General features: G+C 50.6%; 1 protein-coding gene across 4 annotated transcripts in view; it reads right to left on the reverse strand.

Moving 5' to 3' along the window:
• The window catches only part of SPEG (striated muscle enriched protein kinase), an 84886-nt gene extending 65361 nt beyond the window's left edge, over positions 1 to 19525 (reverse strand). The window contains exons 1-8 of one of the 4 annotated variants that reach the window (XM_007501654.3): positions 10709 to 11011; positions 9339 to 9381; positions 8273 to 8302; positions 7605 to 7694; positions 7155 to 7506; positions 3109 to 4415; positions 1567 to 1710; positions 1212 to 1394 (exon numbers count right to left, since the gene is read on the reverse strand). In XM_007501654.3, the coding sequence (XP_007501716.2) occupies positions 1212 to 1394; positions 1567 to 1710; positions 3109 to 4415; positions 7155 to 7506; positions 7605 to 7694; positions 8273 to 8302; positions 9339 to 9381; positions 10709 to 10741 (2182 nt within the window). In that variant the 5' untranslated portion in view covers positions 10742 to 11011. Of the gene's footprint in view, positions 1 to 1211; positions 1395 to 1566; positions 1711 to 3108; positions 4416 to 7154; positions 7507 to 7604; positions 7695 to 8272; positions 8303 to 9338; positions 9382 to 10708; positions 11012 to 18992 lie in introns of those variants that run through there. The other 3 variants (XM_056807553.1, XM_007501652.2, XM_056807552.1) reach the window with 3 other exon arrangements.
• Positions 19526 to 20271: the final 746 nt, after the last annotated feature.

Below are 20271 nucleotides of genomic sequence, written 5' to 3' on the forward strand. Positions count from 1 at the left end.
AGTCGGGGGGACCTGGGTTCTAGTCTCACCTCAGAAAGTTCCTAGCTGTGTGACCCTGGACAATGCACTTAACCTCATTTGCCTAGTCCTTGTCCTTCTGTCTTTGAGCTATCACTAAAGCAGAAAGTAAGTGTTTAAAAAAAAAGAAAAAGAAAAAAGCTGATACAAGGAATTCAGTCCTATAAATAAAAAGAAACTCACATAGAGGACTCTTGAAGTTCAACTGGTATACTATGTCCCTTCTCACATTTCTTTATAAAACCTAAAACTCAAGCAAAATTCCTTGGGATTAAGTAGAGCCCTGTCCCCAAATACTCTTCTGAGATGTGTGGAGATAGTGATTCTAATGGATTATAACCTAGTATGAATGACCTTCCCTGATCTATTCCTATTTTTGAGAGGAGAAAATTCTAAAGAAGTAAGCCCTGAGGACCTGGGGATAATAAAAATCAGGGATAGAAGAATTCAGGAAAGGGAGGTAGAAAGCCCTAAGGATAAACTTCAAAGACTTTACAGCCTCATATCTATCCTGGGTACTGTTATATAGGATCATAGATTTAATGTTGAAAGGGACCTTACGGCCATGGAATACAATCTCATCTTTTTAGAGAAGGAAGAATAGGCCAGAAAAGTTAAGTGATTTACCCAAAGTCACACAGCTAGTAAGTGGTTAAGGTGGGATCTGAACTCAAGTCTTCCTGGTTCCAAGTGTAGGGCTGAATCTATAACACAAAGTACCTCTCCCAGATTTAGAACCCAAAGGGACATTAGGGACCATCTGGTCCAGATCCCTCACTTTGTAGGAACTGAGGTCTAGAGAATTTAAGTGATTTGTCCAAAATCACACAGAGAACAAGGACCTGAACAGAGGCCCACTCTGTTCAAAACTTGCATTCTTCTCCCTGTATTGCAAGGACACTTAAAAATGTTTTTTTTTAATTGATCCACTGGCATATGAAATTAAATTAAATTATATTAATATTAATAAATTAAATTAAATTCTTACCTATATACATACATAATTAAATTAAATACATTTTTAAAAAGCTTCAATTCTAGGTTGAAAATAAAATGCAGGCAGAGTTAGCTAGGTCTAGTCAAAAGATCATTGAGGCCTTTGTCAAGCATATCTGACTCGGGAAAAGCGCCATTCCATTCCTCTCTACCCCCAACCCGTTCGCATCTGTCTTCCCAATCAGATCCCTACCTACCAGGTTCAACAGAGAGTGAGGCATTGCAGGTGGCCTGGCCCAACTCATTGGTGGCGGTGATGGTATAGAGACCGGAATCAGCTAGCCGGGCTTCCTGCAGCAACAGAGTGTGTCTCTCCCCTTCGTCCCGGACGAGGATCCGCTCACTGCTCCGGAGGGGTATGCCATCTTTTTGCCAAGACACTGCAAGGAAATCATCAGGGATGGGTCATTCTAGGACCTCATATCCCTCCTTCCTTCTTCTCCCAGAGATCTCTAGAGGGATTGAAAAAAGGAGGAAAATACCCATCCCCAATAACCGGGGATTCCTCCTCTTATTCCCATTCATAGTCCAGGACCCCATGCCAAAACTCACCTTGGGGTGGGGGGTTGGCTGTGACAATACATTTGAGCATGGCATCGAACCCTGGAGCCACCACCACACTCTGCAATGGGATCTCAAAGACAGGAGCCTCCAAGGGTTCCTCTCCAGCTGAGACATAGGAATCGTCCGAGGACTCTATTTGGGGGCACCGAAGGATTCACAAAATCAACAAATATGTACAAAGTGTGGACTGTATCTGATACATTGTACTCTGCGGGACTCCAGGAGGGATATAAGGTATCAACTATAGTTCCTACCCTCAAGGAGTTTACAACTTAACTGGGGAGAAGTGCCATGAACACATGAAAAATTAAAAATCAATACAAGTGAGACAGGAGGTCTTGGGTTCAAATTTGACCTCAGACACTTCCTAGCTGGGTGACCCTGGACAAGTCACTTAACCCCCATTGCCTAGCCTTTACAGCTATTCTGCCTTGGTACCAATAGTCACTATTGATTCTAACGCAGAAGATAAGAGTTAAAAAAAGAAATTGAATCCTGCCTCACATTCTTCCTAGTTGTGTGACCTGGGTAAGTCATTTAACCCCCACTGCCTAGCTCTTCTGCCTTGGAACTGATACACAGCATTGATTCTAAGACAGAAGACAAGGGTTTTTATAAAAGTAAAAAAATAATATTTTCTATTACTAATTTAATGTCTTTTGAAGACATTAAGATAACGAAAGGACACTTGTTTTTTCTTTCCCGATTAGAATGCTGCTAGTAGTCCCTCCCAATTCCTCAAATAAATGTACCTTTATAGGTTTTTCTTTAAAAAATAAAAATAAATAAAAGTAAAAAAGAAGTTATCAGCCGCCCATGACTTGTTGCCAGACAAAAGGCAATAGGTAGCCTGTGTGCCTGGTTGGGAAAGTTTCATGAAGAAAGAGGGAATTCAGAGAGGGAATTGCTTTCCACACGGAGAGAAGAGCGTGTCTTCTCAACAGCCTTGCCCACTATGGTGCCCAATAAATAATCAGTGACTGCTTGGCCGATGGGGACTTCGTCTAACTATAATCTTTCATCTATCTCATAGCGCTCAGCTCCAGGCTCTACCCAGTGACCCCTTGGCCAACCCTGAACCACTGCCATATGGTGGTCCCATAACGGAGCCCAAAGAATGAAAAGATGAAGCGACGATCTGAATGGCCTGGCCTGCCCCTTGGTTCTGGCCCACTTCTTCCCTCCAACCACCCCCACCAGACAATCACTTCTACCAAAGACAAGTGGGGATGCTCATGGGATCGGAAGGAGAGATTCTGCCAGGTCCAGAGAAAATGGAAAGGACGCTGGCGTGGGTGTGCCGCTCTTTCTGGGCCTTCCTAGCTCGGTGCCAATGGCCAGCATTGGGCAGGAAACCCTAGAAAGCGTTCACTGGGAGGGTCCTCTTTCTCCGACACAACCCCAACAGGCTCTAGTTTGCCTCCCCCTTTGGGAAGTTCATCAGGAGGTGAAGACGCCCTCAAACGAGAACACCTCTGCAGATTCTCCCCAGGCCCCCACGCTCCCTCGCCTGCCACTGTGGGACCGTACCGAGGTCAGGTGAGGTAGGCCGTGCCCGATGATGACCTTTGCCCTTGCTACGCGGTGCTCGCCGGTCCCAGGCTCCCCAAGGTCCATCTTCCTCTGGGCCTCTCCGTAGTCTCTTCTCTGCCTCGGGCCCAGGCTGGTTCTTTTCCAGGGTTGGGGGTACGGCAGACCCCTCTGGCTCAGGCGTGGCCCAGGGTAAGAAGCGTACAGCTTGCGTGGGGGGATCCCGCTTCCGGCCTAGATGTGCTTTTGTCCTGGGCTCGGGGGGCTCGGGGCTCCTGGATTCCTGAATAGCCCTTCCCCGAGTAAGTGGGAACTGTTCTCTCCGACGAACCTCTTGCTGGTGGCCTTCCCCGAGGTCTGTCCGGCCTGCCTGCCCTCGGCCTCGGGCTGCGCCGGCCCCCTTGCCTGCTGCCTCATCTCCAACCCTCCCCACGCTGCTCAGGGCCAGCTGCTGGACGGTGGAGGTGCTCTCTGGCGGGGGAGTCTTTGGGGTTGAGGGGCTAGAGAACAAGGGAGGCTCCCCCGGGTCCCGAGGAGATGGGGCCTTCTGCAGCGTGGCCTGGAGAGACTCGTGAGAGCGGACCAATTCCTCCCTGGAAGCCGAGCGACGGATGCGGCCCAGCTCCTGAGCAAAGCGGAGCTCCAGGTCAGTGGCGGGGCTGGGGCTGCGCTGCCGGACCCGATCGTCCAGGGAGGCCGCCTTCTGCCGAAATAACCAGCGCCTCTCTGCCACGGTGCCTAGCTCCCCTCGTGACCCCTCCCGCAACTCTTCCCTGGAGGTCCCCGGCGTGCCCCACTGCCCGCCTTCGGCCTTGGGCTGATCCAGGGAGCGTGCCTTCCGCAAGGGAACCCACGCCCTCAGAGGAACCGGGGAGTCACTCTTCTCCAGGCTGCGCCGACGTTCCTCGAAGAACTGCAGCTTGTCCAAGATCCGGGAGCCAGCTCGCACCAGCCGTGGGGAGCAGCGCACCCCAGACAGGCGGCCCGAAGCTTCACTCAGGGGGGTCTGGGAGCGAGACTCCAGGGTGCCCGCCAGCGAGGGCCCTGACGACTTGGGCTTCTTCCCTCTCTTCTCTTCCAGCTCCTCCAGGGCCCCCGGCTCCTGAGGCTTCCTTTGGGGCACGGTGGAAGGGGCAGGGGGCTGCGTGCCAGGCACAGAAGGAGGTCGTTTCCCCACCCTTGGAGAAGGTGGGGGGAGCAGAGCCGATTTGGAGGGAGGCGGTTGGGCAGGACGTCTTGGAGCTTCACTGGCAGGCTGGGGCTGAGGGTCAGGGTCCTCTCTCCGAAGCCCAGCCTGCGGCACGCTGCTATAAATCAAGTCAGAAAAAGAGTGAGCTGGAGTGAGGGACAGCTTCCACACACAGAGGCTGGGAGAGCCTCACAGGGCAGGAGCCCAAAGGGAAGGAAGGTGGGACATCCTACGGTCCAACAAGCATCCCTCCCCCCCAGACCCCATGGGTGGCTGTGTGCAGGCTGCAGCCAGAGCTGGAACTTGGGTCTGGTGGGGTCCTTGGGAGACAGAGGCTGGCTCTGAGAAGTAGGGGTCAGGCTGGAGGAAGAAAGGCATAAACTCCAGGCACAAAAGACACTTGACCCCAGTCACCCTGGCCAGCCTCCTTTCCCCAATCACCAAAGCTGGCAAGCAGCAGAGACAGAACTGAACAAGAAGGAAAGAAAAGAATGAGGCTGAGGATCTGAAGGATGAAGCGAGGGGAGGAAAGGAGAGAAGAAGGCTGGGGTTAGTGGAAGACCTGAAGAGAATGCAACCCTTTCAGACCTGCCACCAGGCACTCCCAGGTTCAACCATCATACTCTCCCCTCAACTGCAGCTCCTAAGAAGAGTGCCGTCTCCTCGAACTTACCTCACTAACCTTAGGCACAGTCCTTTCCAAGAACATGGAGCAGGAGCTACTCAGCTCTTGGGGGCAGTGCACACAGCTGGTATGGGGGCTCCCAGGGCCCATCCCCAATATCTCAATCACTAGTACTCATGGACGTTGGAATTCGTACTGTGGAAATTCCTTGTCAACATGGGTTATACCTACATGGGTTTCTTCTAGGGCTCTGCACTTGACCTCTGTTCTCTCAGAGTCCCCACATAGTCAAGATTCTCCCAAATGGAGATGAGTTCAGGAAACATCTAATGGAAAGAGGCTAAGGGATAGCAATAAAGGAACCAGTGAAGACCTCTGGCCAACAGGATCTTGATGGTTCAAGGTCCTTGATTTATAAATCAAGCTCTTATGTCTCAAGCCTCCACTGGACTTGAAGGGCTCAAATCCACCCCACAGGTCAAGGAAGGGGTCTTTGTTAAAACACCTCCTTATCCCTAAATAATAAAGGGAAAATGAGACTAAAGAAAATGGAAAAAGGAGGCATGCTTCTTAAAAGAAGAAGGCCAGTGCATATTTTGGGGGGCAGTATCCTTCCTTGGTCATGTCACCCCCAATCCAGGTCCAGTACAGGCCACAAAGTAGGAGCCTTAATATGTACAGGCACCCTGTCACCTAGCATCAAGCCTCAGGATGATGGGATAATGGGAGAGGGTTACAAGGTGCCTTGAGAAAGGTAAGACTAGAAATAGCATCAACTGGGATACAGAGCATTCTGGGGAGAAGATGAGGGAGGGGTAGTTCCTCTCAGAGAAAGATGTATTTTTGTAGTAAGGAATCCCATTGAGTTAGCCCAGGAAATGGAATATGGCATAGGGAGACAAGGGGCCAGAGTTGAGAAGGCCTCTTTACTGACAACTCTCAGCTCCAGGCCCAGCTCCAGTCTGGTCTCTGTGCCACAGACATCACTAAGGAAATGGGTGCCTGGGAGGTTACCATGGCAACTCCAGGCTCTGACTGGGGCCTTGCTAGGGGAGGAGGCCACTAAAGGAGGCAGCATGTCCAAGCAGAGGGGCCACCTAGCTGATGCTTTTAGAGCAAGTCTCCCCTAAATCAGAAGGATCCCCTCATCACCTCATCCCTACCCCACCAACCACTTTATCCATCTCCAAAACAATCCTTCTGCCCCTTCCCTTTGCCATCAATGACTACTCTCCTCCCTTATCCTCCCAACCCATTCCTAGATCCCAACAAAAACCTTCTGGATCACTAGATCCCCCACCCCAACCCATGTCCCAAAAGGCTCCCCCCAATCCCAGCATCAGCCACTCCCCACCACCTTCCACAGTACCCCCATTCTGTCACTTTGTGCTCCTTTCCCAAAATAGCTTCCCATGCCAAGCCACCCCACCTCAGTCCCTTCCTGTTCTGGTCTCAAAGAAGAGTCGCATGCCAATGCCTCTTCATCCCCAGGGCCATTCGGTTCCCTTCAGCACAGGAGGAAGAACGTTCCTCTCACCTCACCTCAATCGACCTGCCTCTTCTCTCACCCCACCACCACCACTTCCTCTCTCCCTTTGCCCCTCATGCCCTCCCTCCTTCCCTTTCTGTCTGCCCTACCACCTTGCTCTCTTCTCTCTCCCAGCAGCTGTCTTGCTCTCTTCCCTTTCTCTCTCCCACTCTCCTGGGACTGCAGGTTCTGTTTCTCACAGAAAAGGGCCAAATGGGAACATGGATATGAAGGAAGAATGAAAAAAAGCAGCATCTGCTAAGACAGCAGGAGCGGAGGGGGGCCAATGTTGGGGGGGAGAGGAGGGAGGAGACATGGGAATGATGTGGGAGCTAGAATGGGGGATGGGGTTCGGGGATCCTGAGGGCCATGGAAATGAGAGGGAGGTACAGAGGAAAAGATGGCGGAATCCAAGAGGCAATAGGGGCAGAACAATGAGGACAGGGCAGGTGGGGGCAGAAGGGATTTGGGGAATGAGAGACCAGGTGATGGGGCAGGTATGAAGAGGAAGACATGGTGTGGTGGGATGGGGTGAAAATGGTGTAGAGGTGGGATAGACAAAGGGGAGATCGGGCAATGGAGGGGAAATGGGTCAGTCACAGAGAGATGGAGCAGTGAGGGAGAAAATGGGCCAGTGATGGGGGCAGTGCAGGGGAGTGTGGACACGTGGAGGTGCAGTAGGACCAACCAAGGCCATTACTTACACGTGTATGGAGAGGGCTCGTCCTCTGTACAGGCTGAATGCGCTGCCGTACAGGTCACTGGCCACCGAAAGGCTATCCTCTGACCCCCAGCTTGTGCCCACCAGATTAGCACGAGATGCCCGCACCAGCGGCTCCACCCCCAGGTGCCGCGGCCCGGCCCCGGCCCCGGCTGCCTGTGCTTGCCTTGGGCTGCCTGGGAGCCGGCGGGAACTACCGCCACCACCGCTGCTGCCCGCCTCCTGCTCCAACACCGTCTGCCCGCTGCCCCACCAGCTCGCCTGCTCCTCAGAGGTCCCCGTCACGGAGGTCGGAGGGGTGTCAAGAGAGGTGCCCACCAGGGTGTCTGAACCCCCTAGGAAGAGAAAGGGCCATGAGCTCTGAGGCCCCAAGGACTTGACTCTCTCTTCCTGGAAGTATTCCTCCTGGCCCAGGACTCTGAGGCAGACAGACCTGTGGGAGTGCTGAAGGCCCCATCTTCTTGCAGTTCCAGGCGCTGTGTCCCTTGAGCATCACTGATATCATCTTCACCAGTCTCCGAGTCTAGGGGGAAAAGGGACCTTCATGGACGAAGCCCCTATCTGCCACACACAATCACCAGCTCCTCAGCTTTTCCTTGAATGTTTCTCTTTTCCTGACCCTGACCCTAAGCTGATTCCATTCCATGATCAGCTGGGCCTCCCTCTCTCCCCATTCCTCACCTGGTCCTCTCTGTTTTTCCATTCCCCAAGGGCTACTCTAGCTTACTTCTCCCCATCAGCCCTTTGGGTTCCTAGTTCCTCCTCAGTCCTACCACCCACATCACCTCCACAGCACTGCCTTTGCTCCCAACCACCCAAAGGAACCCCGCCAAAGCACTGGCTGCTATTCTCCAGGTCCCTCTCTATAGCACCAACATGGTCCCAGCTTTGGAGGAACTCGGATTCAGGAGTGGAAGGGAACTTCATCCCAAGGTAAAATGGCAGTCACTGTCACACCTTACGGTCAGAGAAAGCCAACTTGCAGGGCTAGCCCTATCCTCCACCCCAGACCAGCAAATGGTGTTGGGGCCAGACCATGAGGCCAGGAACCCTCGGGAGGGACCGAGGAGCAGAAGGGCAGGGCAGGGATCCGTTTCCTACCGTAACTTTGCTTTCTGCAGGAGCGGAAAACTTCGCTTCCATAGGAGCAGCAGGAGAGAGACATCGACAGACTGTTATCAGAGCGTCTGTGGGGCAGGGTATGATGGGGCAGATGGGATAGAGGGGGAAATTGGGCTTCCCAGTTCCCAGAGATGTTCTGCAGGGACTGAGTAAGGGAACCTGGGTGCAGAGTCCCACACTACTGACAACTAGTTTCTTCTCCTGAATTTATCTAAAGATTCCTATTATACATAGAATAAAAAGTTTCAGGTATGTAAGCCTTTTTTCTCTCCATTAACCCCTTCCTCCACAGCCATACTCTGTCCATGGCCTATACACATACAAATATACCCCAGTGCTCACACTTAAGGTCTGAACAACTAGATGCATACACACTTATTGCCACACCAGACACATACCCAAGATACTGGTCTGGGGCCCTTCAAATCCATTGGTGTACATCTGGCATGCTTACTCCTCAAACTACACAAATACACACATTCTCTCTCTCTCTCTCTCTCTCTCTCTCTCTCTCTCTCTCTCTGTCTGTCTGTCTGTCTGACTACCTGTCATACACACACACACACACACACACACACATCTTCCCCCTAAAAAGTCAATGGTTAGCCTGAAAGTCAGTACTAGGTTTTATTCCAAGTTCCCTCAAATCCTGCTGAATTCTGAGCCCATTCTCCCTTCTTTGCCTCAGTTTCTCCATCATTGCAATGGGGAAGTTAATCCCATTTAGATTTGAACAAAGTGGGGGTGTCTACCTTTTCACATCTAAACCATGAGGGGGACAGAGAGTCAAACAGAAGTCCCAGAGATGAGGAATAGAGGGCCTGGGCCCTTTCTTTGGACTTTACTATAGTCCTTGCAGACTTCTGTCCCTCTCCTGGCTGTGTACATTCAAGTAGAAGGGATATGTAAAACCCTATGCAATAAAGCATCATCATGGCTCTGGTCCCTTATCCAGGAGTTTGGGGAGAATATAGCCAAGTGAGCCTGGGAGAGGGGACCACTGGGAAGAAGAGCATAAGGTAGGGACAGCCACAGTCCCACGCACCATGGGTGAATCGACCAAAGGCCCGTCGTGAGTGGCCAGTTTTCTGAAAAAGAAAAATCAAATTGAGTGGTTAAGGAAATTCGATCCCAATTTAACAACACTACTACTCTTATTGACCTGTAGCATGGAGTGGGACCAGAGGGAAGCAAGGGCAATATATAATCCTAAAAGAGAGCATTTTGGGGAAAGGATTCCCTGTCCAAAACCCAACCTTTCCCCAAAAGTATTCCCATTGAATTCTCTGGGATCCCTACATCTACAGCAACCTTACTATTAAGCATCTGGCCCTCCCTAACTTCAGAGTGCAAAGGTCATGTATGTGTTTGTGCCAGGCAAAAAGAAAAATGGTGGTCAATGTCATACTTTACTGGGGGTTGGGACCATGGGCACTCAAGGGACAGAAGTTGGGAGTAGGGAGATCTCTGACCAAGCTATAGTCCCCAGGGGAGAGACACAAGGAACACTAAGCCCAGGAACATGGAGACCCTCCATATGAGGTGATGATAGAGTAGCAGACCAAGGGGAGGACCCTGAGGTCCAGAGATGAGGGAGGGCACATGGAGAAGGGAATATGAAGGAAGGAAGGGAGGATTGAGGAAAGCAAAACAAAGGGGTCCAGAAGAACTTGGGGAAGGAAGGTTCTACATAAGAAGAGGTGCAGGAGCATGGGGAGACACAGGGCCATGGGGGGAGGGGGCACTGAGAGGAGAGCCTGGACAGTGGAATATGGGCAGGGACCAAGAGGAAGGGATATATGGGTCAGGGACATAGGTGGGGGCATCAGACATGGAAACCTAAAGGGATTAGAGTCTCAGAAATAGAGTAAGGAGTTAGGAGAAGCTCCAGGGTCACCAGGGACAAGGAGGATGTAAACATTGAGATGGAGGTCCCTACGGGCAACTCTTAGCCAGGGAGTGCCAAGTCAGCAGTTAGAAATCCAATAAAACAAGAAAGCACGAAGGTGGTGAGAATCACCCCACGGAAAAGGAAGGTGTCGGAATGGAGGTACCGGGCAGCGGTTTAAGGGTGAGTCCAATGAAGGGAAAGGGGGAGAGATGGAGGCTGATGACAATAATGGACATAAAGGCATCTGGGGTACCGGGATGTGGTCCTGGAGAAGGGGGGTGGAGGATGGGCCTTGCTAGCGCAGCGCGGGGAGGGGGCATCGGGGGCCCCTGCGGGAAGCCAATCTGCAGACTGTACCAGGGCCTGGGGCAGGGGGATGCCTAGGCGAGGCCGCGGCGCCCAGGGAAGGGCCCGGGCCGATGCCCACCTATCGCTCCCTGGGGCCCCCGCCTCCGCCCCGCCCTCTCGGCGCCCCAGCCCTCGGCCCCCCCAGCCCACCCACGCGCGGCCGGGAGAGCCCTTACCTGGAACCGCTTCTTCACCCACAGCTTCTTCATGGCAGGGGGGGGAGGGCCGGGCCGGGCGGCCGGAGCCAGGAGGGGACTAGGCGGGGGCGGGGGCGGAGTCGGAGGAGGAGCCGGGGGCGACCGCGGGAGCCGAGCACGAACGGGAGCCGCCTCTGCAGCCAGTCTGGGAGCCCCCGGAGCCTCCCGGGACGGGAATCGCGAGCGGAATCCGGAGCGGAATCCGGAGCGGAGAGAGCGGGCTGGCGGCCGGAGCCTACTCCTGCTCCTCCCCTGCCCCCAATCTCACCTGCTGCCCTTCTCCTCCTCCCCTCCAGGATAGTCTCCCCACTCCGGTCCCACCCTTGGCCACTCAGGACACTTGCGCAACCCCCCACCCACCCACCCTTCTGGGGCACTAAAACCCCTCCCAGTCCGAGGGGAAAGGCTTCTTTGTCCCTTGGGGAGCAGATGGGGAAACTGAGGCACGGGAAAGCGAAGACACTGGCTCAGGGTCACCAAGATGTGGCATTTGAAACTATGTAGCCTGAACCTCACCCTCTAGTTCCAAACCTTGGTAGTTACACACAGGTAGGGCCCCCAGCTCACCTGGCCTTTATATAACCCTTCAGACCAAATAGCCATATAAAGAGGAAACATTCTCCTGCTGGTCCAGGGTCTAAGCAGCTACGAGCTGGGGCAAACATGGGAAATAGTCCTTGCACTCCCTACCTCCTAGGATAAAGCATTTTGCAAACCTCAAATGCTGAAAGTTTGGGATTTATAAATTTTATGATCGTCCTTACTCAAGCCAGGCTGGAGAAGTGCATCTGGCCCGAGGCTCTGCATCTCTGGGTCTTAAGCCATCTTCCTAGAATTCCCCAGCAGAAAAAGTGATCAGGTCAGGCCAAGTCTATCTAGAAGCCCCAGAATGGTTCTCCAAGCACAAGAGAACCCTGGGCTAAGGTTTCAGGGGCCAGGTAGAGAAGCAAAGCCGAAAAACTATCCCAGGAACTGCCCAAGGTACTTGAATGAATAGCAAAAATGTGAGGGCTCCCATTAATCTAATGTCCCCTGCAAGCACAGTCATCTCCTGCCATACAATCTTCTAGAGTACATCTACTTGTCCTCTTACACAGACAATGTACACACACACACACACACACACACACACACACACACACACACTGCCAGTACAGCTATAAAAATAAGAAGTGTGGTTTAGAAAATAGCAAGAACAATTTCACAAGCTCCCCTTGGAAACCAGTCTTCTCATTTTCTTCGTGCATGCCCCTACATTCTTCCCAGACACTCAGAGATGGATGTTGCCCAGAAACAAGCACTGGGGTGTGAGTTCATAGGATTATAGACTTAGAGAGAAGAGATGCCTTTGAGAGCATCTAGTCCAACCCTTTTATTTAACAGATGAGGAAACTGAGGCTCATGGAGGTTGGCTAACTTGCCTAATGTCATGCACATTAATAAAGATTAATATTAATAAATAAATAAACAACATTTATTTAAATAAGACTACTGGTAAACTACAGAATGGGAATTTGAACTCGGGTTTTCTGGTTCCAAAAGTACATGTTCCACAGTCTATATGATAGGTCCAAAGAGGGTACAACTGCCCACACCAGTACCTATCAAAGGCTCATGGAAGTATAAGCATTGGTACACACCCACCTAGACACACACACACACCCTCCCACAGATAGAGGAGTAAAGTGGGGAGAGAGGTAACCTGAGCCTCTGTGCCTCAGGAGAATCCGAGGGGCTGGCACATTCCATGTCAAAAATAGCTATTGGGTAGCAGGTGTGAGTGGCAGGACAGCTGGGGCCCACAGAGCCCCAGAGATGCCTCACCCCACTAGGCTGTGCCCCTGCCTCCTTCCCTAGAAGCTGCCCCTCACTTTAGCCTTCTGTCCCATCCTAACTCTGCTCTGTACCATGCTCTCAAGTTGGGACCTCCTCCAAATGGGTCTTTACCAGCAACAGCTGTCTTCCCTAATGACAGTTCTCACTACTAAGTGGAGCCCTAGTAGCTATTCCCATTCTACTCCCAGCCTGACAATTTGGACGTTCATGGGGTTCCTCTGAACCCAGAATCTAGAGGGCTACAACAATGTATTCTCCTATGCCTCATCTCCCAACCTACCCCCCCACACACACACACACACAACTCCTTTCCTTCTTCTCTCAGAAGGTAACTTCTCTTTTTATTTTCTTCCCTTCCCACTTTCCCCCTGTCTTTCTCTCTTGGTTCCACCCCCATTAGATCTCTGACTTTTTCTTCTTCCAGCCTCTTTCCTTTATAGTCCCTTTATCCCTGAGGTTTCTTTGTGAAGGTTATGGGGACTTTTTATACAGTTTCACCATCCATATCTTCATTCTCTTTTCTTTTCCCATCCAATACCTTTTCCTGAAGAGGACTGAGGGAATAGGAGGCTGGGGAATGAGACTCTTGGGCCTGGCATCTCCTCACTCCCTTTAGAATCCTTTCTGATCCATGGTGCTCCAATATGCCCAAAACTTGTCCCTAGACTATTCCCACTATAAGCACAGAAAGGAAGACATTCTTTGAATGGGCACTTTGGCTCTCCTGCCTGGCAATCCTCCCTGGCCCAGCTTTGCCTATGAGCTAACTTAGGGACTTTTCTGTTCCTGTCTCCTTAGGTTCTGAAGCAGCTCCCTTCATCCAGGGCTCTTCACAACTCTGTTTCTGCCCTTCTCCTCCTCCTCTTCTCACCTCTGCCTAGCACCTGGTATGTTGATGGGCACTCAGGGCATTGAATGAATAAGTGAATGAATATTTACTCACCAACCCCCTGCTCAGGCCATTTTAGCTTCATGCCTTGATGGCAAAAAATGAAGATTCTCCATTCAGATCCTGAATATTTCCCCATTTATTCTCCAGGCCTAGAACTCCCCATTTCTGATTTCTGCTCATCACATCCCCATCTCTATCTCTTACCTCGTCCTTCTATTGCCTCTTCCTACAGGCCTTTCTACCTCTCAAATTTCTCTTTCTAGTTGTCTCTGTAAAACCTTAGACCTAATATAAATCTAGTAAGTTCTCCTACTTGCTCCTTTCCACTCTTGTCTCTTTTCTTGTCCCTCACCTTTCATTTTAGTCCCCATCTATGCAGCCCAAATTTGGGGAATTTCATCAGATTCCAAGCCAGACCACAGGGACTACCTCCAGGGAATTTGTTAGGCTCTACCCAGCAGGACAGTATCATGTTTACTCATTTTAATAAACTGTTTAATAAAATTATCTTGAAGAAGAAAAGATTTTTACCTGGGCCAGAAGGTTGAATTAGTTTACCTCTATCTAGCGTCTCTTCCAACTCTAAGACTCAGACTCCAGAATTCCACAGAGGAAAAAACTGGTGACATGGCCCTTTACTTCCTTCCCTCCACAGTACTCTTCCCACCATAGCCCTTCTCGCCTCATTAGAAAGTTGCCTCCTCTTTTTCTTGCTTCTCACTCTCTCCTAAACCCAAAATTCTCCCAGATTTTTCTGAATTACACTCTAGTTCCCCCCTCCCCACAACACACACACTACATCTCTAAGCAAATTCCTCATTTATTGGAATGACAAGCACCTTAGCCATCTGCCATTTAGAGCCAGAGAAGTGTTCCTGGCTAGAAAAATTGCCTTCTTTCTTAAGCCAAGAGTTAGGACTTGGACCCTGAATTCCCTCCAGTGTCCCTGAAGTCCTGTTGTTCATACCAACCTATAATGTTTTCCATGATCGAGAGTGAGAAATGTCAGTGTAGAAGGATCACAGATGGAACTTTTCTTTCTTTCCCTCTTCCTTCCTTCCTTCCTTCCTTCCTTCCTTCCTTCCTTCCTTCCTTCCTTCCTTCCTTCCTTCCTTCCTTCCTTCCTTCCTTCCTTCTCTCTCTCTCTCTCTCTCTCTCTCTCTCTCTCTCTCTCTCTCTCTCTCAAAACCCTTACCTTTCATCTTAAAATCAATACTGAGGATCAATTCCAAAGCAGAAAAGTGCTAAGTGCTAAGCAATGTGGGTTAAGCAACTTGCCCAAGGCCACACAACCAGGAACTATTATTTCAGCAGAGATTCTGATAGCCAGTAAGACACAGTTCTAGGTGGTACTAAAAATGCCTGGAGGTTCATATATATACAATCATCCCAAACCAATCCTATTCCACCCACATACCTATTTGGTAACTAAACCCACATCTTTTTTTTTCTATCCTAGGTTCATCAGCCATTGAGCTGAAAGGGGCTTTAGAGATAATCTATTCATATTTAAAAGCATAAGGAATTTAGAGCTCATCTAATCCATCTTCTTTATTTTACAGGTAAGGAAACTGATCCCCAGAATGTGGAGGTGACATGCCAAGGTCACACAGGCAGAAATTATTATGATGAGATCCAATTTCCTTGTCTTACAAATGAAGAAATAGAAACTCAAATAAATTGAAAGGACCAAGATTACAAAAACAAGTTAGTTACTGAGCCAAGTAGACATTCGAACCCAGGTCTCTTTCCTCTAATTCTTTCAGATCCTCTAAACCTCTAAACCTCTAAACCAAGCCTAGCCCAGAAGGCTGAAATTGCTCTTCTAAATATATTAGAGATATAAGGCATCTTAGAAATTACATAGCCTAGCCCTTTCATTTTACAGATGAAGAAACTGAGGCAGAAATCCTAAAACCTGTGTGTTTTTCCAGGACCCTAGCTATGACTTGAAAGTGACTTTCCAAAGCTAGATATTGTTGAGGGAGAGAGAGAGAGAGAGAGAGAGAGAGAGAGAGAGAACTTTCTAAATCAATCTGTCAGTCAAGTATTCACTGAGGACTGCACCAGACATCTCCTTTGAGGCTGCCCTTGGTGTTCATTTTCATGTGACTTTACCCAGATACACAGTTAAAGCTAGAGGGAGTAGACTCCCTCCCCTGCCTCCCCCCCCCTCCCCCAACCAATCCCTGGTCACAAAGGCAGAGTAATTCTTTGAACATTCAAATGTATAGAAAACTGCTCATCCTCTGCCTGCCTCCTCACAAAGCTCCAGACTGTTCCTTTCCCTCAAGACTTCTCAGGCTCGGCTCTGTCTGTCCTTGAGGACCAGCCCCAATTAAGAATGGTCTTCACTGCTGCCTTTTCAAGTGTATACAGTTCCTTACTAACCTTAATTACACTCTGGAGTGGGGGAAGTGAGCTGTATGTTTGGGAGGATGGAAGACCGAGATGAAAGGTAGGGAGGTAACCTTCGTTCCCAGCTTATCTCTCCAAGCCCATCACCCCACTCTGAGCTAATCTTAGAGATCCCAATCAAGGAATACTGTAATTTCTTCCTATACAATCTGAATCTCTTTCCCTCTAACTCCTTTCCTCAGTCCCTTCCCTAAACCCAAAGCTACTCTCCCCTCATATTACTTTCCCCAAGTGGTTCCTGTGCTTATCTTCTCCCCACTCCTTCCTCCATTATCTACTTCCCTCAACTTCTTTCTACCCTACTACTACTTCCTACTACTTCTTAAACATCTATGCTATTAGCTCATTTGATCCTCACTACAGCTCTTAAGCTATTATTATCCCCATTTTACAGCTGAGGAAACCCAGGCAGAGGTTAAATAACTTGTCCAGGGTCACACAGCTAATAAGTGTCTGCCAATGTTCTAGACTTAGAGATCTTTTACACTCAAGGGAAATTATGCCAATGGAAGTTAAATGACTCGACTATGGTCTTACCAGAAGCAAGTAGTAAAGTCAATATTCAAACATTGGTCCTCAGCCTACAGAGCCAGGGTACAGTTTTTATTATACCATATCCTGAAGGAAAGAGACTGGTTTTTATCCCCTTCCTCTCTCCACTCAGCACAAAGATTTGCCCTTGTTAAGTGATAGCTTATTGAATTGAAATTATAAGAGCCTATTTTCCTCTTTCCCAAGTAATTAAAGAGGAAGTAAGTGAGACCTGAACACCACTTCCCATATAATTCTTTCCACAAATTCTCGTTAGCCATTATTTTCCTTCCCTTCCTAAATATTCCTCTTCCTTCATTTAATGATCTCCCTTCTTCCAATCCTTTCCCCCATAGATTCCTCTTTTCCTAATGCTCCCTTAAATGTGCCATTTCCCTCCCCTAAGTTCCCCATTTCAAGGGGCCCCAATATTCTCTTTCCTTCCATAATAGTCCTCTCTCTATCTCTTTTTCTGCACGTAGATATAAGCCTAGATTTTGTCTTCTGCAGTCCTGGTACCTAGCTCTGTCCCTATATATAATATTTGAGGGTCTAGACTAAACTGGGGATTACAAATCCATCTGAAGGATGACCCCAGATGGGGGTATAGAGTAGGATGATGAAAGGAGGAGAATGACCCAACCCTATTTCCAGGTATTCAGAGGAAATTCTGGCCCTGGCACCCCAAGCAGACTCTATCCCAACCTGATTGGCTTAGAGCAAGTAGGCACCCATAAGGTATGGAGCTGCCTTAGTGTCTTAAGGAGCATAGGCAGAGAGGTGGGTACCAACCAGCAGAGACTGATCCTGCAGCACCTGTCTCAGTCCCAGTCTGACTCAGTGCCACCCACCCCAGGATGACCTTTCTAATCACTGTGATCCTCCTGTCCTCTTTGTTTCCTCTCCACAAGCTTCCCCCTACCCAACCCCCATCACACCCCTAATCACACTCCCTAGGAACCACACCAACACCCAGCCAGTGGTCTTCCTTTTCTGGAAAATCTCTTTTCAACACCTTCTGCTTAGGCATGCCCTTTCTGAGTCTTCCAGGACCCTGAGGTGGCACAAGAATGACTTTGGGGAATCAGACTCTCCAGCTATAGTACTCCCACCCCTAACTACCTTGAAATCTTCTTCCCAGGGTGCAATCTGCTTTTCTGTCTTTTTCCTCACCTCTCTCTGTTTCTCAGGCTTAGACAATAATCACTATGAGGTATTCAGAGCCTAGAAGTGTGGAAAAGATGAATCGAAGAACCAACCCTATGGAATTGCTGCTCCCTTCTCAACTCTTCCTGTAGCCCCATCACATCTCCTTAGCCCTCCTAGCCCACACTCCCTGGGGACAGGCTCAGGACTGACAGCCCCCAGGCATCACACAACATTCTCTTCCCACAGACTTTTACTCATCCCTTCACACACACAGAGTAACACCCAGCTGGAACTCTAGACAGCAGGCTTCCGTGCCTCCCCAGCACCCCATCCTCATGCTCCTTAGCTTCTTTGCCCTCTCCCAGAAGCATCAGACCAGGGACTCTATCGATGGCTGGCCTCTGGTACCATCTCCCAGAAATCTCCCTCCTGCTTCTGGCCTTACTCCTATTTGTCCCTCTCCCTCCAGCCCCTTCCCCTCTCACATCCCCTCATTTTTATTCACCTTCCTTATGGATGCACATCCCCAAATGTCCTCAGTCCCCTCATTAGTACCTAACAAACCAAATTTCAGCATTTACCCATATACCTTTTCTTGAACTGAATCTCATCAGCCTCCCACACTCTCTCCATCCCCACCACCTGGCTGCTAGGCTCTGGCCACACTAACACCCATAAACTGTGAGGCATAAATGCCCCTTCACCCCCATTACCTCTCCCCTACCCACTCACACACACACTGCCCGGGCTGAGTCTCTGCATGGGGCTAACAACTTACCCTAACTCTATGTTGGGTCAGTGAGACCCTGGCCCTGAGATTCCTGCACTCAGACAGGCTCCCTCTCCAGGGATCCACGTGGAGCCCCAAGAGAAGCCACTAAGGATGTCCCCTTGGCTCCTTGGACATTGAACGGGGAATATGAATCAGACATGAAAGGGGCTTTCTTTATCTGCTCAGAAGTGCTCATTCTGAGATCCAGAGAGATGAACACCTAGCCTGCTTCTAGCTGGAAGTGGATCTGAGTCCAGCTCCTTTATTTTGCTGATAAGGAAACTGAGGCCTAGAGACTGGCTTGACCAAGCTGTTACAGCTAGTTAGTGCCTGGGCCAGATTAAAACCCAGGTTTTCAAAGGCCCCAGCCCTAACTTTCTCCCTAGGCTTCTGACTGACTCAGAAATAAGGAGGGACCTCTCTTCCCCTCTATTTCCCATACTGCCCTTCCCTGTCAGACCCCTGGCTCAATGGGAGGTAAAGGGGAAGGAAAAAAGGAGAAGGGAACTTGGGGGGAGCAATAAAGGCTGGGGGTTGCCTTTTTCTGATGCCCGCCCGCAGCTCCCCATCTCTGCTCCTGCAGCCTCCCTTTCTTCCAGACTCATGCTGCTTAACTATTCACCAATCGATTCCTCCCTGGCTGCCTCCCCCATCCCCACCATTACCTTCCACCTCGAGAACAGTCAGCACCCCAGTAGTGGAGGCCTCTCCTCGCTCATTCCTCGCGATACAGGTGTATGCTCCCGCATCCTGGGCCCCACAGCCCCGGAGCCAGAGGCAGCTGGGCTCTGGGGAGGGCTGGGGAAGGGGCTTCTCATCTCGGAGCCAGCTGAGGACAGGCTGGGGTGTCCCACTCACCACCACCTGCAGCCTCACATCCCGGCCAGAGAAAACCGCCGTGTTCTTCAGCTGCCGATGGAAGACGGGGGCCCCTGCGGCTGTTCCCCGGGCCCCCGTCCCGGCCCCGCTCCCCACCTTGGCTCTCTTTGGGGGCACACCTGGGCTGGGGGGTGCCCTTGGGCTGACAGATTCTCCCCGGGTCCCCCGGGCTTTCTGCATGGCTGCTGCAGGGGGACAAGGGGTGGGAGACCCTGGAGCCCACAGGAGCACCTGGGCACAATAGAGCCCTGAAGGAGGAGTCCCCAGTGGGCCTGAGCAGCCCTGTCTTCTGCCGGCCTGTGCCACCCAGAAGGTCACCGGGGCGGCGGGTGGCTACGCCTCGCCTGGGGGCTATTTTTAGGCCCCCAGCTCGGGTTGCCTGTGTAACAGCAAAGGGAGGGGGCAGCAGAAGGGGGAATATGGACAGGGCCCCTTCTCCTAGCCTCCCTCCAGCCTTCATTCACCCCCACTCACACCCTCCCTCCCTCCCAAGCCTGGGACTTTATGCCAATCATTAACTCTGCTGTTTAGGAGGCCGCCCCCATTCTAACCCCCCACCCCCAGCCCAGCCTACATCCTCAGAGAAGAGGATTATCATCTGAGTCCCATTCTATCCTCCTCCCCTAAGCCTCATGTAAACTGTAGAAAGAAAAGGAAAGGAATGTGGGGGGGAGAGGGGGCAAGGAGAGTGGGGAAAAGGAAATGAAGAACTCAGCAGTCAAATCCCAAGAATCCCAGAATCAGAAGGGGTCCCAGGGACCACCTAGCCCAGCTTTCACCCAAATCCAGAATCCTCTGGACTCCCTTCCCAACCAGGGGTCATCTCAACTCTACTTGAAGACCCCTCCTGACAGGGAGCTCACTACCTCTAGAGAGCTCCTATTTCACAAGTTGGTGGTGAAAAGTAAATGAGAGATTGTATATAAAATGCTTTGGGGGCCTTCTAAGTTCTCTGTAGCAGTTGGGGCAAAGAGGAGGAGGAGGAGGAGGAGGAGGAGGAGGAGGAGGAGGAGGAGGAGGATAATGACAAGAGTTGTCGACTCCAACTGCCACCCCACAAGAAAG

This window comes from Monodelphis domestica, chromosome 8 (assembly GCF_027887165.1).
Source record: "Monodelphis domestica isolate mMonDom1 chromosome 8, mMonDom1.pri, whole genome shotgun sequence".
In the NCBI taxonomy this organism is placed as follows: domain Eukaryota; kingdom Metazoa; phylum Chordata; class Mammalia; order Didelphimorphia; family Didelphidae; genus Monodelphis; species Monodelphis domestica.